This window comes from Nyctereutes procyonoides, unplaced genomic scaffold (genome assembly GCF_905146905.1).
Source record: "Nyctereutes procyonoides isolate TBG_1078 unplaced genomic scaffold, NYPRO_anot_genome, whole genome shotgun sequence".
In the NCBI taxonomy this organism is placed as follows: Eukaryota; Metazoa; Chordata; class Mammalia; order Carnivora; family Canidae; genus Nyctereutes; species Nyctereutes procyonoides.
The window spans coordinates 49753386-49772648 of NW_026575125.1; the positions used below are offsets into that span (position 1 = coordinate 49753386).

The 19263-nt window shown below is 37.6% G+C and overlaps 1 protein-coding gene across 2 annotated transcripts in view; it reads right to left on the reverse strand.

The window, feature by feature from the left end:
• The window catches only part of KIF4A (kinesin family member 4A), a 119178-nt gene that overhangs the window by 60186 nt on the left and 39729 nt on the right, over window positions 1-19263 (reverse strand). For both annotated transcript variants that reach the window (XM_055338926.1, XM_055338927.1), the window contains exons 8-11: window positions 18418-18534; window positions 17626-17801; window positions 12289-12350; window positions 2002-2134 (exon numbers count right to left, since the gene is read on the reverse strand). In XM_055338926.1, coding sequence (XP_055194901.1) covers window positions 2002-2134; window positions 12289-12350; window positions 17626-17801; window positions 18418-18534 — 488 coding nt within the window. The remainder of the gene's footprint in view (window positions 1-2001; window positions 2135-12288; window positions 12351-17625; window positions 17802-18417; window positions 18535-19263) is intronic.

The following is a 19263-nucleotide window of genomic DNA, read 5'->3' on the forward strand; positions in this document are numbered from 1 at the left end:
ACCTAATTATGCCCTCTCTCTTACTCCTATGGATTAAAACCTAGGTAGAAAGGTTGCCTCTTTTGCTGTAATAGAGGATCTAGTGAGCATTGGTGATTTAGTGAGAATGTTTTTTGTTTTTTTAACAGAGTCATGGAAATTAGCCCTTTAGTCAACATGAGCTACTTAAAATAGCATCCAAGCAGCTGGGTCTTATGCTTGCCATGAAGCTCAGACTATGGCGTGGAGTGTGATGCCTTAATTCCATATAGAATTTTGCAACTAGGGAAAAAAGCAAAACTTTCTGGCATGCTACTCCCTGCTGTCTGCACAAAACCCACTTACTTTACTGCCTCCTACACTATACTATTCCCTAGCCCCAGCATAAGGGCATTGAAAACATAAAAGGACTTCACACTGAATATGAGCTGAGCTTTTTTTTTTTTTCAAGTTACACTATCTGATATGGTAGGCTGGTTTTAGTAAGAGAAAGCAAGAAAAAGGGTGAGGCACAAGAATATGGCAGAGAAGAAATGGCAGAGGGAGCTACATTTTGGGAAGGGTGATAAATTTTATCTCAATCACAGTATCTTGTAACGTGCTAGATGTTACAACAGATTTGGGAAGCACAACTTATATAGGACAAAAACGTGCTTGTTATGACATTCTAACAGGACAATGAACTTCACATAGCCATTATATAGCAACCTTATAAAGTTCAGATGGGTATGCGGCTAGAGTAACGGGTACTGTCTGTTACAGTTAGCCACACTCACATATGTGTGAAACACAGCTTCTATAGTTACTTCAAAGGCACAGAATGCAGCACTGGAGGCAGAAAATTATATAGAAAAATCCTCCAGGGATGCCTGGGTGGCTCAGTAGTTAAAAGTGCCTGCCTTTAGCTCAGGGTGTGATCCTGGAGTTCTGGGATCAAGTCCCACATCGGGCTCCCTGCATGGAGCCTGCTTCTCCCTCTGCCTGTGTCTCTGCCTCTCTCTCTCTCTCTGTGTGTCTCTCATGAATAAATAAATAAAATCTTTAAAAAATATCCTCCAGTTCCCCTTCCAATAGCAATGGACAACGAATATAGGATTTGGCCCCCTTTAAAGAATCTTTAAGCAGCTTACACTTCCTTGACTAGAGAGCACACTGATGTGTGAAGGTGTATAAATTACAGATGCTCAATTACATTTTGGTGGAAACTCATTTTCACTTTTGGCAATAGTTGTGCTATTAAAAATTGAGCTGTATTTAGTAGAAAAATGTTAGTGACAGTGCCAAGTTACTTTCAGACAGATAGTAGGCTACAGAACTGGTGTAATCAGTTATATAGAGATCCACTATTTGGAAATTAACCATATGTAAAAGGAATTAATATTAATTTCCCAGCTGTTCTATCTTATCATGGCAGTTGTTGGGACAGAATATGAAACGTGACAACATTAGGAGAAGGGAGATAGAGAAGAACTAAAATCTTACTGAGTGGACAGTTACTTGGTATAAAGTATAAAGATTAGGTAGGACTTTGAGAGAAGGACCTGGTTCTGTCCTCTCTGGAATTTTATTTTTATAATTATTTTTTAAATATTTTATTTATTTATTCATGAGAGACACAGAGAGAGAGGCAGAGACATTGGCAGAGAGAGAAGCAGGCTCTCTGTAGGGAGTCTGATGCAGGACTTGATCCCCGGACCCCGAGATCATGCCCTGAGCTGAAGGCAGACGCTCAATCGCCAAGCCACCCAGGCATCCCCTTTGGTATATTAGAACAAATTTACTTTAAAATAAGATTCATGTGGATTCTTCATAGTAGATCTATAGAATATATACAATTCTTTTAACTTTTCTGTATGTTTGATAAGCCAATGTGTCTACCTTAGAGGGGCTCCATGGAAGATATGATATTAATCCATTTCTTTACATGTAACTTTTCTCTCCTAATGAGAAATATGTTAAATATTTCAGAGACTAAAGCTAGTAAACATCCAGATTGCTAGTAGCTTAGTCTTGGAGCCTCACCAAAATGATCCTCTCTAACATCTGGGCTGTCTGACCAGCTGCTTCGCTCAGACCACGACTTAATTTTTCATTCTCCTCTACCAGGGACTGATTCTTCTCCATCAGGGATTGTAGACTTTCTGATGGTTCCACACTAAAACAAAGAAAATAACATATTAGAAATATCTGTTAATAACACCTATATTAAAGGCGGATAAAAATATATCCCACAGACATTAAGGTGTGTGTGTGTGTGTGTGTGTGTGTGTGTGTGTAGGTGAAGGTGGTTTAAAATTAACCCCCAAAAGTCTGGGAAGTAGTATGATCATTCCAATTTATCCTTCCACTCAGGTAGTATACCGAATGAATAAGAAATATATGCCTGAAATGCTTTGAATTAATGGCTTGCAGGAAGGTAATAATACAGAGCCAGCCATGGTTGCAACAGTAACAACTAACCTCTATCCTTGACTCTTGGTTTAAAATCTTTCTATTCATGCCATAGAATTGATGGCTAAGTGAAATAAGTCAATCAGAGAAAGGCAATTATCATATGATCTCATTCATATGTGGAATTTAAGAAACAAAACAGAGGATCACAGGGGAAGGGAGGGAAAAATAAAACAAGATGAAATCAGAGAGAGAGACAAACCATAAGAGACTCTTAATCATAGGAAACAAACTGAGGGTTGCTGGAGGGAAGAGGGGGTGGAGGGATGGGGTAACTGGGTGGTACACTGCATGCTAATTAATTGAATTTAAATAAAAAATAAACAGGGGATCCCTGGGTGGCGCAGCGGTTTGGCGCCTGCCTTTGGCCCAGGGCGCGATCCTGGAGACCCGGGATCGAATCCCACATCGGGCTCCCGGTGCATGGAGCCTGCTTCTCCCTCTGCCTGTGTCTCTGCCTCTCTCTCTGTGACTATCATGAATAAATAAATTAAAAAAAAAAGAGATTCTTTGAATCTCTTTAAATAAATAAATAAATAATAAACAAAAACAAACAAAAGCGAAGGCTAACTGTGGCTAAAATACACATTGTCTCCCTCCTTTTCCCACTTTCAATCCCTTATCAAAGATTAGGAGCAGGAAAGGAAGTGGTATGGGGGAGGTAGAAGTGACACTGCCAAGGGCTGAAAAATAACCTCATCAGTGTAAGTCAACTACCTATTTACTGAAGTTTAGGGAAATAGCATTTAAGAAGTCAGAAAGTTGATATAATGACCAGTGGCCACTGAGAGCACATTTCACAATTTTCCATAAATAAGTGTTCCCTTCTAAATGCCCACCTTGCTTGAAACCTCTTATTCATTTGTCTATCAATTTTAAATTGTTTAGAGTGGGTGGTGGCAACAATGGTGTCCATATCAAATAGGAGTGGAAGGCAGGGACAGAAATAGCTTGTAGTACATATAGATAAGAACCTTTGGACCTTATGCAGATTACTTGATATCAGTTCCAGACTAATGGAAAAGACCAACAAGATGGCTGGTTTTGGTTTGTTTTTTGTAATCCACTGGGATTAATTGTTCAAAATTAATAGGAAAATAGGACTGGTGAGAAAAGATCGGAAGAAATATGAAGATCCGGATCTGAAGGAAACTGAAGGAAAAAATGAATAGCTGTCAAGGCTATAATAAAGAGAAAATAAAGGACAGGGAACAGCTGTTCTCAATCTCAATAAAGGATCAGAAAGGATTTCAGTAGACACCCTCTTACTCAGCTTAAGACCTCTAGGAATTCTTACGGAAAATCTTAGCATGCTCTTTATTCATAAAGTTAGTAGCAAGGCCACACCATAAGGTCTAATGTTATACTGAGAATTTACTAAGATTCTTTTCAAAAATTATTTTTAAATTATTTTTTTAAAGATTTGTATTTGTTTATGTTAGAGAGAGAGAGAGAGAGTGAGCGAGCACAAAGGCCGGGGGCAGAGGCAGGGAGAGGGACAAGCAGACTCTGTGCTGAGAGTGGAGCCTACATGGGCCTGATCTCACCACCCCAAGATCATGACCTGAGCCAAAATCAAGAGTCAGATGCTCAGCTGACTGAGCCACCCAGGCGCCCCAAGAATTTAAGACTCTTATGAAAAAATGTTCAATTAAAATGTGGATTATAAACTCTTGGCAATTTTAGTGTTATTTTAGGTTGCCTTGATATTTTCTTATTGTTATTAAGCTAAAAACTTCCATGCATCATTTATGTAAGCTGACAAGCCCCCAAAGTAATGATACTTTTAACTCAATAGTTTTTTCCTCCTAAAAATTTCCAACGTTTCTCTAAATGGGGGAAAATACAATGGAAAACCAGTGTTTCCTCTTTTGCAGGCTATTTAATTGTCAATGCTTGGAGTTCAAATTAGCTAAGCATGTGTAAATTGATAAACACTCACAGAAAATCAATACAAAAGCTTCCATGACACACATTCAAAAAGAAAAGAATATAATTCTAGGACAAAAAGCAAAAAAAAAAATCATTTATATGAATCATATATATTCATATATATATGAATCATATATATGAACTGTGTATTTTGTAAAAAGCCTTTATGAAGTGTCTCTTAATATATACATTTTTGAGAAAAGAAGTACCATCTATTTCTCTGTGAAACATTGAACAGCTGAGTTCACTGTTTGATTCATCAACTGTTTCTTAGCATCTATTCCTGCAGCTGAAATTATATCCAGCAGTATATTCTTGGTGGTTGGAAGTCTGAAATAGTTTTTTTTTTAAATATTTTATTTATTTATTTATTTATTTATTTATTTATTTATTTATTCATGAGAGACACAGAGAAAGAGAGGCAGAGATACAGGCAGAGAGAGAAGCAGGCTCTATGCAGGGAGCCCGATGTGGGACTTGATCCCAGAACTCCAGGATCACGCCCTGGGTCGAAGGCAGATGCTCAACCGCTGAGCCACCCAGGCATCCCTGAAATAGTTTTTATTAGTCTTGTGTCCATTAGTCCTATCTTACATAAAACAGGTCTATGCTAAACTGAAAGGAAAGGAAGATGGGTCAGTAGCTTCTAAACTGATGGAACTGGGGCACCTGGGTGGCCTAGTCACTTAAGTGTCTGACTCTTAATTTCGGCTAAGGTCATGATCTCAGGGTTGTGAAATCAAGCCCCCTGTCAGGCTCTGTGTTCAGCAGAAAGTCTGCTGGAGATTCTCTCGTTCCCTCTCCTTTTGCACCACCGCCCCCCCCCCCCCCGCCATGCTCTCTCTCAATCTAAATAAATAAAATAAACTGGTTAAACTAGAATAGGTCTTTAAGAGACCCCTTAAGAGACCCCAGATTTCCTCAGTTTCTTTATCCAACATTCTTAAAATATTGTCAGGAAACCAAGATTAAATTACCCAAGGAGGGAAAATTACAAAGGGTGATTGTCTCTGGGTGGTAAAATTGTGGCAATTTTAAGATTTATTACTTTATACTTTTCTAAATGCCCTATAAGAAGCAATGCATCTCTTTTATAATGAGAAAAAATGATTAAGAGTTATTGAAAATAAGGATATTAAAAGAAAATAGGCTCACACATACATAAGAAAAAAACTCCATATGAAATGTAAAAAATAAAACCAGCATCAGTTCTAGAAGGAAACATGGGCAAATTCCTCTTTAACCTTGGTGTAGGGAAAGGCATTCTAATTATGAATCAAAATCCAGAGCATGAAGAGAATGTAAACACCAGAGCAAGTTTGGAAAATGGTGGCAGTTTCCTGAAAAGTTAAACATACAATTCTACTTCTAGATATCTACCCAGTAAAAAACATATGTCCATACAAAAAAATTTAAAGTAAATGTTCATAACAGCAAAATTCCTAATAGCCAAAAAGTTGAAACAATTCAAAAGTCTATCAACCGGTGAATGGATAGACAAAATGTGGGTTATCCAGACAGTGGAACGCTACTCAGCAAAAAAAAAATAAAAAATAAAAATAAAAAAAAATACAGGTAGTTATACATGCTATAACATGGATGAATCTCAAAATATTATACGTGAGTGGTGAACATAGCATAATGTTTAGAGAAGTTGAATCACTATGTTGGTACATCAGGTGCTAATGTAATATTGTGTGTCAGCTTATACTAAAAAAATGAGATGTACATATGTCTATATATACAATGGAATATTACTCAGTCATAAAAGAATGAAATCTTGCTAATTGTAATGATATGGATGGAGCTAGAGGGCATAATGCTAAATGAAATAAGTCAGACAAAGACAAATGCCATTGCTTTCTCTTATATGTGGAAATCTAAAAAACAAAACAAAACAAACAGAAAGCAGAAACAGACCCACAAATACATAGAACAAATGGAGGTTGCCATGGTGGAGAGGGATGAGAGGATGAGTGAAATAGGTGAAGAGAAGTAAGAAGCACAAACTTCCAGTTACAAAATAAATGTGTCATGGGGATGAAAAGTACAGGATAAGGAACAGAGTCAATATTATAATAACTGTATGGTGACAGATGGTGCCTACACTTATCATGATGAGCACTGTGTAATGTATAGAACTGTTGAATCACTATGTTGTAAATCTGAAACTAACATAACATTGTATATCAACTATACTTCAGTAAAAAAAAAGTCAGAAGGAAAAAAATTATTAGTGAAAGAAGCGAGACAGAAAATCCAAATACTATATGATTCCACGTGTATAAAATGTCCATAAGCAATCCATAGTGCTGGGAGCGGGGAAACAAGTAACTGCAAGTGGGTATGAAGGATCTTTTTGGGGTAACAGAAAAGTTCTAAAATTGGATTTTGTGTTGATAGTTGTGCAACTCTGTAAATTTACTAAAACCGTTGAATTGAATGAATTCTATGGTATGTAAATTACATCTCAATAAAGCTGTTAAAATCAGAAGGCAATGCAAAAATTGACACTTCTTTACTATGTGAAAATTAAACATTTTTGAATGACAAAAACACCAAAAACAAAGTAAAATAGAACAAACCAGGAGAAAATATTTGAAACACACACTATAGACAAAGGACTAATATCACTAATATATAAAGAACCATTAAGAATAAGGGCCAGAATTAGGATGGGTATTATTTTTTTAAAAAAGCAGAAAATAGCAAGTGTTTGGCAAGGATTTGAAAAAAAAATTGGAACCCTTGGGTACTGCTGGTAGGAACACAAAATGGTGTAGCCACTATGTAAAACAGTATGGTAGTCTAATTAAAAAATTAAAAATAGAATTACTATATGATCCAGCTATTCCACTTCTGGGTCTATACCCAAAAGAACTGAAAGCAGGGTCTTAAAGTATTCATGGCAGCATTATTCACTACAGCCAAAAGGTGGAAGCAACCTGTGTCCACTGACAGATGAATGGATAGACAACATGTGGTATATATGTACAATGGAATAGTATTCAGCCTTTAAAAGAAAGGAAATTCTGACACATGCTACAACATGGATGAAACTTGAGGATATTATGCTAAGTGAAACAAGACAGTCGTGAAAGGAGAAATATTGTATGATTTCACTCATGTGAGGTGCTTAAAATAATTAGAGGAAAGTAGAATGGTGATTGTCAGGACTGAGGTGAGAGGGGGTACTGGGGTGTTAATGTTTAATGGGTATAGACTTTCAGTTTTGCAAAATGAAAAAAGTTTTGATGACAGATGGTAGTGAAGGTCGTACAATATTGTGGAAGTACTTAATGCCACTGAACTGTATACTTGAAAATGGTTAAAATGATGAATTTTATTTTATGTATATTTCACCACAATTTTTTCAAAAAGGGCCAAAGGATAAAAAAATCTGATAGAGGAACCTCCACACAGTTTTCCAGAGTAGCTGCACCAGTTCACATTCCCACCAACAGTGCAAGAGGGTTCCCTTTTCTCCACATCCTCTCCAACATTTGTGGTTTCCTGTTTTGTTAATTTTCCCCATTCTCACTGGTGTGAGGAGCACTGGATGTTATTCTGTATGTTGGCAAATTGAACACTAATAAAAAATAAATTTATTATAAATAAATAAATAAATAAATAAATAAATAAATAAATAAAATGACAAAAAAATCTGACAGAAAAATGGGATGTATGGACAGATAATTCACCAGAAAGAGATAAAAGTGGCCCCAAAACATATGAAAAAAATGTCCAAATCTACTCATAATTAAAGAAATGGAAATTAAAACAAGATACTGAGGTATAGTATGTTTCACCTATCAGATCAGCAAAAAAAGGAAAAAGTATGACAACATATTCCATTGGTGAGGCTTAGGGGAAATAAGCACTATCACAAACTGCTGTTGGGAATATAAAATGCAGTAACCCTTCTGAAGGGGAATATGGCAAATCCAACAAAATCACACATGCACTTATCTTTTGCCTCAGCAATCTCATTTCTAGAAATCTACCCTGAAGAGAAATCACTAGTAATATGAAAACCAAGTAACATGTTTATTCACTGCAGTATATTCGGAATTACAAAATACTGGAAACAACCTAAATGCCTAGACATAGGAAAGAGGCTGAATTAGTATATTTGGCATATGTACACTAATAAGAGTACCATGCAGCTGTAAAAAAGAATGAGGACGATTTCTATGAACTGATAAGAAATGATTTCCAGGAAATGCTGAGAAAAGCAAAGCCACAAAGACTATCTGTAGTATACTACCATTCACATAAGAGGATATAAAAATATATAGGTATATGCTCATTTGTACAAGGAAATACAGGAAGGTTACACCAGAAACTAAAGAGGTTGGTTGAATGTGGAGGAGGGGGAAAAGTGGTAGAAATAAGGGTGGGATGGGAATAGGGTAGCAGAGATAAAGAGAGAATGACATTTCACTGAATACTTTAAAAAAATATTGTGGTAAAAACATGAACAAAATTTACCATCTTAACCATTTTTTAAGTGTACAGTTCAGTAAAGTATATTCACATTATCACAAAATAGCTCTCCAGAACTTTTTCATCATACAAAACTGAAACTTCATACCCATTAAACAACAACTCCCGGTTCCCGCCCCTCTCCCCCAGTCTATTCTTTTACAGTTTTCTGCCATTGCTTTTATTTCTACACTGTTCTGTACCTTCAACTATAGGGACATAGACCTTTGCCTATGTTTCCTTCTGTGTTTTTTGTGTGGTTTTCCTTTTAAAAAAAATTGTGGTTGAAAAGCATATAAAACTGGGGTGTTTGGGTGGCTCAGACGGTTAAGCATCTGACTCTTGGTTTTGGCTCAGGTCATGATCTCAGAGTCATGAGATGGAGCCCCACTTTGGGCTCTATGCTCAGTGGGTTGCCTGCTTAAGATTATCTCCTCTTCCCTCTGTCCCTACCCCCACTCACGTGTGTTCTCTTTCTCTCTCTAAAGTAAGTAAATAAATCTTCAAAAAAAAGACATATAAAACTTAACATTCTTAACTGGTAAGTGTACAGTTGAGTAGCGTTAAGTGTATTTACATTGTTGGTAAACAAATCTCCAGAACCTTTTAATCTTATAAAACTAAAACCTTTTAACCTTAAAGGACAACTCTCTTTTTGCCCTGCAGCCCCAGGTCACTACTATTCTACTTTCTGTTTCTATGAGTTTGACTTCTCTAAGAATCTCATGTAAGTGGAATCATACAGTATTTTTTGTGACTGGCTTATTTCACTTAGCATAATGTCCTCAAGTTTCAGTCATGCTATGACATGTAATAAGATTTCCCTCCTTTTTAAGGCTAATATTCATATATATATATATATATATATATATATAATATTTATTTTCTTTATCCATTTATCCACTGATGGACATTTGTATTGCTTCCACTTCCTGGCTATTGAGAACAGTGGCGCTATGACTATGGGTATGCAAATATTTCTTTAAGACCCTGATTTCAATTCTTTTAGATATATACCCAGCAGTGGGATTGCTAGATTATGTGGTATTTCTATTTTTAACTTTTTGAAGAACCTCCATACTGTTTTCCATAGCAGGTAAACCATTTTACAATCCTTTCAGCAGTGTACAAAGGTTCTAATTTTTCCACATCCTTGTCAACATGTTATTAACTTTTTTTATACTATCCATCCTAATGGGTGTATGGTGATATTTCATTGTGGTTTTGATTTGCATTTTTCTGCTGAGTATTTCTTTTTGTATAACTCTAACTCTTAGAGCATGATAACATTTCATAAACCCTTCACATACTCGAAATATAATCAAATAATTAAAACCAACCAAGATGTAGGGGGAATCCTAAAATGGAATACAAACAGTAACTCTGGGAACCAGTATCTTGCCTGGATACTCTAAGCCTAAAGACAAAAAGAACTGTACATAAATGCTGTAATCTAGTTCATAAAAGTGTTTCTCAAAGGGGTATGGGCTAGCAATTCTGAAACTACTTTATGTGTATATGGAACTGAATAAGTAAGTAAATAGATTGCAGATAATGAGAGCTGATTTCTCACTATTGGAAAAAGGAGTTATAGATAAAGGGAGGAGGAAAGCTAAAATGAACTCTGTAGTATTGGACTGGAATCAGAGGTATCAGTATAAGATCATGGGTTTTAATATGTGTACAGACAGATATAAAAATATAAATGAGCGTATGTGTGCATTAATAGACATACAGATATTTTCTAGCTCTACTCACTGAGAGGGCATCAGTGACACCCCAGTAACAATAAGCACATATAGCACTCAGATTGGGTTTCTTTTTTAAAAAAAATTCTATTTATTTATTCATGAAAGACACACGGAGAGAGGCAGAGACATAGGCAGAGGGAGAAACAGGTTCTCTGTGGGGAGACCAATGTGGGACTCAATCCCAAGACCCCACGATCAAGACCTGAGGCAAAGGCAGACACTCAACCACTGAGCCACCCAGGCAGGCATCCCTCAGATTGGGTTTCTAAACACTACTTTCTTTTTTTTTTTTTCATTATGTTTTTTCTTTTTATTTTATTTATTTTTTTAAATAATAAATTTATTTTTTATTGGTGTTCAATTTGCCAACATATAGAATAACACCCAGTGCTCATCCCGTCAAGTGCCCCCCTCAGTGCCCGCCAACCAGTCACCCCCACTCCCCGCCCTCCTCCCCTTCCACCACCCCTAGTTCGTTTCCCAGAGTTAGGAGTCTTCCATGTTCTGTCTCCTTTTCTGATATTTCCTACCCATTTCTTCTCCCTTCCCCTCTATTCCCTTTCACTATTATTTATATTTCCCAAATGAATGAGACCACATAATGTTTGTCCTTCTCCAATTGACTTATTTCACTCAGCATAATACCCTACTTTCAAATAAAAAATACCAGGGCTCTTTTGAGATATGGTTGGTTCTAGAATTGGGACAGACAAGGAAAATACAAGATGAGTGTGGAACATCTCATGGAAATGCTTAAAAACTAGAGGGTGGGGGAGCCTGGGTGGTTCAGTCAGTTGAGTGGCAGACTCTGGATTTTGGCTTAGGTTATGATCTCTGGGTTCTGGGATCAAGCCCCACATGGGGGTTCAGTGCTCCGCAGGGAGTCTGCTTGAGGATTCTCTCCCTCTGCCCCTCTCCTTGCTCACGTGCACTTTCTCTCTCATGGATGAATAAATATTTAAAAAAAACTAGAGGATGTATTAAAGAACATAAGAACCACCCTGAAAGAGCTCCTACTGGACAAAGCAGGAACAATTTGAGTAATAAAACAAATAATAATAGTATTGGATATTAACCCATAGAATAAACCCATGTGTCTATATTATATATATAATCTTCATTATACATACATATTATATTTTATTTATGTATAATGAAGAATTTTCTGTACAAAGTCTATACATAGACTATTACATATAGTCTTCATTATACATATATATGATATATATACATATAGTCTCCATTATATATATATATATATATATATATAAAAGGGGAAAAGAAACAGCTCTTCCTCACAGTAGAATTCCAATTAATACATTTTTTTAAAGATTCTATTTATTTATTCATGAGAGACAGAGAGAGGCAGAGACATAAGCAGAGGGAGAAGCAGACTCCTTGCCAGGAACCCAATGAGGGACTCGATCCCTGGAACCCAGATCATGCCCTGGGCTGAAGGCAGATGCTCAACCACTGAGCCACCCAGGTGTCCCCCAGTTAATAAAATTCTGAGGCCAGAACCCATGTTCTTTCTATCACATCAGGCTGCCTCAAAGCTAACTACAAGTTTGGCAAGATCCCTACCTTGATGTCACATGCTACCAGAAACTTTACTCAATCAGGGGAAAACAACCACAGGAGAAATGACCTCCGTTAGAATATATATTTAAAATTAATCTATGACTCTTACTTTATAGATCCAGGCAGGGTACCTCCGTGGGCTTGTAGCAACAAAACCTGTAGCTGTTGTACCTGGGAAAAGCAAAGAAAAATAGTCAACTAATCACTGATCAAATGCTATTTACCCCTTATCAGCTAAATTACTACAGTTAGCCAGAGTAAATTTATTTGATAGCTATGGAATCTAAGATATATCTTAGGCATTACAGAATGCCTCAGGGTTGATGAGTCAATGATAAAAGTCCAAACAGCATTATATGAATGACTAGTACTTGGAAGATGAGTTGTTCTTTTTACCTAAGCATCTTAATAGCTTTTTATTGAGCATCTATTTTTTTTAGCATCTATGTTTTAAAAACCAAACTCAGCACTGGGCTAGGTAATGTGAGGGGGATTCTCATGTGCCCATGAGAATAAACTCTTGTGTCTTATTGTCAAGTTTATAATCTAGTTGGCAAAGAGAAGCCTATGGCCTGAAATAGAAACAATACAGGACAGAAGATGCTAATTCCTTTTTTTTAGAGATTTATTTATTTATTCATGAGACACAGACTGAGAAACAGAGGCAGAGACATAGGTAGAGGGAGAAGCAGGCTCCTAGCAGGGGGCCTGATGCGGTACTGGATCCCGGATCTCAGGATCATGACCTGAGCCGAAGGCAGGCCCCCAACCGCTGAGCCACCCAGGCGTCCCAGAAGATGCTAATTCTTAAGGTACAGTTAAGTACTTTAGGGTTCTGAGAAGAAGCAAATTAATGAAATTCCAGAACAGTCAAAACCAGAGTGTACATGCAATCATCCTCTCCCACATGGAACTCCCTGTTTAGCAGGGTGTCTGCATCTCCCTCTGCCCTTCCCCCTTGCTCTTGAGTGCTCTCTCTCAAATAAATAAAATCTTAAAAAAGAGAATAGTTCAAGTGTCTCCTGTCTTAAAGCAAAAGCGCCCCTCTCAATCCCATTTCTATCTCTTTTGCCCTATTTCTCTCCCTCCTTCTTTGAGAGAAGAGGGCAAGCCCCAGTGGCTCAGTGGTTTAACGCCGCCTTCGGTCCAGGGCCTGATCCTGGAGACCCAGGATCAAGTCCCATGTCAGGCTCCCTGCATGAAGCCTGCTTCTCCTTCTGCCTGTGTCTCTGCCTCTCTCTGTGTGTCTCTCATGAATAAATAAATAAAATCTTAAAAAAAAAACAAAGTTTGAGAGAAGAGTCTATACTCATTACATCCATTTCCTTTTATTCACCCCTCACTTGCTCCTCAAACTAGTCTTTTTTTTTAGACCCCTTATTTGAGAGAGAGAGGGCATGAATGGTGGAGAGGGACAGAGGGAGAAGTGGACTCCCTGCTAAGCAGGGAGCCTGATGTGGGGCTTGATCCCAAGACCCTGAGATCATGATGACCTGAGCCAAACAAAGGCAGACACTTAACCGACTGAGCCACCCAGGTGCCCCTCCTCAAGCTATTCTAAGCAGATTTCTGCGCATAGCATTCCACTGAAGTAATTCTTGCTAAGGTCACCAATGTTCTGCATGTCACTTTTTCAGTCTTCATTTTACTTGGCTGGTAGCATCTGGCTTACCAGACACCATACTTTCCTGCTTTTCCTTCTATTCTCCTAGCTGATCTACTAAGGCTCTTTCTTGGTTAACCTTTGTGCCAGTTGTGCTTAGATGATAAATCCTCAAAGCTCAGTATCAGTCTTCTTGCTTTATAGACGCTCCATCAAGTCTTGTCTCTGCCTAATGGTTTCAATTACCATCTATAAAATGGTGACTTCCAAGTTTATCTCAAACACAAATCTTTCTGAATGTAGACCTTTATATTCAGTCATCTCCATGAATCTACTTTTGCTCCACTATAACCCATTTCTACACAGCAGCCAGACCAAATTAACATTGTTACCACCCTGCTTAACATTATTTTTAAGATTATCCATGAGGCCTTGATCAGGTCTCTGCTTCTTCTGTAGTCTCATATCAGAATATTCTTTCCTGGCTCCCTATGCTCTAGCCATGCTGGCATTCCTTCAGTTCTTCAAATATACTATATGCCTTCCTAAATCAGGACCTTTTCAGACTTGGTATATGCCTGGCACTGTTCTAAGTGTTTTCTGTGTATTAATTCATCTAACCCTCACAAAAACCCTATGAAGCAGGTACAATTATTTCTATTTTATAGATAGGGAAACCGAGGCACAAAGAATTTGGCCAGGGTACCTAGCTGTTGAGTTATAAAGCCAGCATTGGAATGTGGGCAGTATGACTGCAGTGTCAATGCTTTTAACCACTACACTTTGCCACAAATGCTTTTACTTCTCCCAGGAAGCCTCTTTCTTCTTTTCTGCATAGATAATTCCTACTCAAATCCCTCAGATCTCAACTCAAACACTGCTACCTCAGGGAAGCCTTCTCAGCTTCGATATATAACAGAAAACCCTGTTCCACAATGTCATACTACCCTATATAGCATACTATCTCATTTTAGAAAATGATCTATTGGTATGCTTATGTGTTTGGTATTTGCCTCTCCTGCTTAGGCAGTAAGTTCCACCAAGGCAGAAATTGTGTCTGCTTTGTTCAACAATGTATTCTAACACAGTATCTGGCACATAATAGCTTTCAATATATATTTATTGTTGGAATGAATGGACAAATAAATGATTAGGAAGAAGTGTATTCTTGACAATAAAAATACACATAAAAAATAGCAAGGCAGAACGGAGTATGGCATTTTATAATTGAGATGACACTGTTAACAGGTAAATTACTTATATTTTCTACAGTGACCCCTGGGAGGGAGGGAAAGGAGGAGAAGGGAAGGGAAGCTATAGACTTAACTGAATAGTAGCTATAATCACCAAGGAGGAAGGCCAGAGATGGAGTAAACACTACACAGCTGGGAAATTCTAGATTCCTAGTGGAAAGAGTACTATATACCCTGGAAGGCAAGAAAACTTGACCCCTCCCCGCGCCGTTTCACACACACACAAGCCTGGGTCAATCCAATTACCTGCCTTCTCACCTCTCCACCAGAGCTACTGAGCTGTTGTTGCACAACCAGTTATATTGATACCACCATAAATGCATGCTCCTGGTCTGCTACCTCTTCCATTTCCATGATTACAAGCCTCTGTGGTCTCTTTGATCCCTCTACCCCATTATCTGGTTGCTTGCACTAAGAAGACCTTGCCTCCTACTATGCTGAGAGGATAAAGGCTGTCAGGCTGAAAACCCCTCAGTTCACCTTCTTCTCCCTCTAAATAATTGTCACTGTATTCTTCCTATCCTAACCTCTTCTCTTCTTGTCTTGGTGACAGGTATCCCCTCTACTGTCTAAGGCCAATCTCTTTTTATTTGTGCTCAGGATCTCAACTACTTAGAGATGGTCCCTTAGCAACTAGTCCCTATTCTCAGTTTCAGTCTCTCCCAACTGCTTCTTCCACTTGATTCAAGTCTCTTCCATATTTTTAAACACAAATAGACCTGTATCCTTTGACCCTTGACTGTCTAGCTATTGCCTTCTTGAAAGAGCCTACCAGTATTCTCCACTTCCTTACCTAGCATTCACTGACCATCCCACAACAATCTGCTATCATTCCCCTGACCTTCTTCTCACTGAGGTCACCTTGATTAAAAAAAAAATGGACACTTTCCAGTCCTTATCTTACTTTATACCTCTTTATACATTTGTACTTTTGATGGTTCTCCAAACTTTCTTCCTTATCTCCCACGATACCACTGCTTTTCTTCCTACCTGTTGACTCCTTCTTATCTTTTTGTTTTCCCTCTTTTCCTCATTCCTTAAATACTGCTGTTCCCCCCGAGTTCAGTCTTTGGCCTTCTTCTCTTCTTGGCCATTCACTCATTCAGCAAATATTTAAGAGTACCTTAAATGTGCCATGTACTCTTTGATCTCGTCCACTCTAATTTCAGATTCCATCTAAATGCTAATGACTCTCAAATCTGTATCTTCAGCTCAGACCTCTCTAGGTTAAACCCAAATGGCCAGCTATGTTTGAACAACTGTATTTAGATGTCCCCCAAGCTTTTCAAATCCAAAATGTCCCAAACTGAATCTGTTTCCATTTTCCCACCTGACCTTGTTTTCCCTCTTGTCTTCCCTGACTCAGTGATTGGTTGGTCGTACCATTTAATCAGTTGTCTAAGCAAGAAATCCGAGAACAACCTTGATTCTCCCTGCCTGCCCTTCCACATCAAATCTGTTACCAAGCAAGCTCTATACATTCTACCTCCTTGGGGTTTTTTTCTTTCTAATTTGTACCCTTCTCTTAATTTCTATGGCTACTGTCTTTAGTTCATGCCATAGTTCTCATCTGGGTTATTACAATAGCTTATAGTAGATCTGTGGGGGATATGTTCCAAGACCCCCAATAGATGCCTGAAGCTGCGGCTAGTACCAAACTTTATACATACTATGCTTTTATATATACTATATATTTTATTTACTATATTTTATATATAGTATATTTTTATACTAAATATAGTAAAATATATACTATATTTTATATACTATACTATATACTATATTTTCTATATATACATACCTATGATAAAGTCTAATTTAGAAACTAGGCAAGTAAGAGATTGACAATAATAACTAATAATAAAATAGACCAATTATAATAATATACTATAATAAAAGTTATGGGACTGTGGTCTTCTCCACTCAAAATATCTTATTGAGACACTGCCCTTACACTTTTTCTTGTGATGATATGAGATGATAAAATATCTATGTGATGAGTGTCTAAGTGAGGTGAATGATATAGGCACTGTGACATAGTGCTTGGCTACTATTAACTTTCTGATGATATGTGAGAAGGAGAATCACCTGCTTCTAGACCATGGTTGATCATGGGTAACTGAAACTGTGGAAAGTGAAACCATGGATAAACAGGGGCACTACTATAATTTATTTTCCTACTTCTAGTCATACCCACTTCTAATCTACTTTCTCTATGCTTGCTATAGTGATCTCCCTAAAACACACATTTCACCATGTCACCTACTTATTGAAAATCTTTCAGTGGCTCCCCATAGCTTTCAGGTTGAATTACAAATTCTCTAAGAAGTCATATAAAGACTTTCAGGATCTGATTCTTGTCTTATCTCTCAGCGCTCACTTCTTTTTCAGTGAAATCTCCAATGCCACCCCCAAATCTTACAGTGATGATAAACATGCCAATAGGAATTACTTTAAGGTTTTCCCAAACTAACAGAATGCTTAGCTCACATCTCTAAATCTCTGGTAGAGGAGAAGCTGAGAAATAGGAGCTCTATCATTCTACTCACATACTTATAATTTTTTCCATCAAATTTTAAAGCCCTTATACCTGTTGCTTCAGATGATTAAGTTCAGCTGTCTGGGGATCAATATTAACAACAGGTTTGTTCTTGATTTTTCTTGCTCTGTCAGCATAGCGAAGGGTATTTAATGTTTCTTCTAGATTGGAATCAGCAGGACTCACACAGGCTATCATAAGAGTATGGCTATTACCTCCTAGAGAATCTGAAAAAGAACAACAGGAGGAAATAAAATCAAACAAGTAAAGTGCAAGCAAAGCTATCCATTTGGGTTGGTGGCTTCAAACTCAGACCTCTAAGAAAAAAATTCTTAAGAATCTGCAAATTTCCTATTTGTGCCAGTATAAAAATACTAAGATTTTTGATGTGTAAATGATACAGTTTAGAATCTTATTCCATGTGCCCCCATTCTTAAGACTGTGATTTCAGGAGTTAATCAGTTTAAAACAACTGGGGCCTGGCCCCAGTAAGTTAGGAGCCACTATTGGAATTAAACATTCTTAGGATGCCCCCTCTGGGTAGGTTTTAATTCTTCAAGGAATTCTGTTTAATAAGCACTAATAAACAGTAATCCAGTTTATTTTCAGGTATAAAGAACAGTTATCACTCTATAGACTTCTTGGCTCTCAAAGGCATATATAAAGACATCTTTCCGTTACCTTAGAATCCTGCTTGCCAACAGGTCTCTTTCCTCTTTATCAATTAGATAGCTCTGTATGTGATAGTCCAACAATCTGTTTCCCTGTCCCATCTTCACCTTCTCAGCACTATTATTCTGAGTTACTCACTTATTTTTAGAAACACTCTGAAGCAGTGCTTACCTTGAAGCAGTCGAGTCAACTTGGAATCTCTGTAGGGCACAAAGCCACCCTTTTTGTCATCTCCAAGAGCACTGATTACATTTCCCAAGCACAGGAGACCTCGGTTAATATTAATACCTAATAGCAGGAAACAAAATTCAAATTGTTTAGTAAAGCATCGAACGTACACCTGCATAAAATAAAAACCACACAGAAATATTAAATCATCAATCTTAATGAAACTTCTTGATCCTATTCACTTTTCTGAGGACAAAGGTCTAAACCCTGGGTATGCACATTGAATTTGCTGGCACTTCTTGCCCTTTTCCCATAGACACAGAAATAACTATCACCGTGACAACAATCTTTGTATATTTACTTTTTTAAAAAAAGTTTTTAAAATTTATTCATGAGAGACACAGAGAGAAAGAGAGGCAGAGACATAGGCAGAGGGAGAAGCAGATTCCATGCAGGAAGCCTGATGCAGGACCCGATCTGGGGACCCTGGGACCATGCCCTAAGCCAAAGGCAGACACTCAACTGCTGAGCCACCCAGGCGTCCCTGTATATTTACTTTTTATATCCATTATCACATTTAATTCTTAACACTGAGAAATTAGATGAACAGCTACTTTATAATCATCTTGCTAAATTATTTTTACTATCAGTCTCACCTTACAGATAAGGAAACCAGTGCAGAGGTTCAATGACTTGTTTAAAGTCAAACAGCTGGTGAGTGGTAAGCCTGACATTCTATCTCAGGATTTCAGTTAAGTCCTATGCTCTTTCTATGACACCAACACAGGAATACATTATCTCTTGTTCCTTTAAAAGGGTTAAAGAGGGATCCCTGGGTGGCGCAGCGGT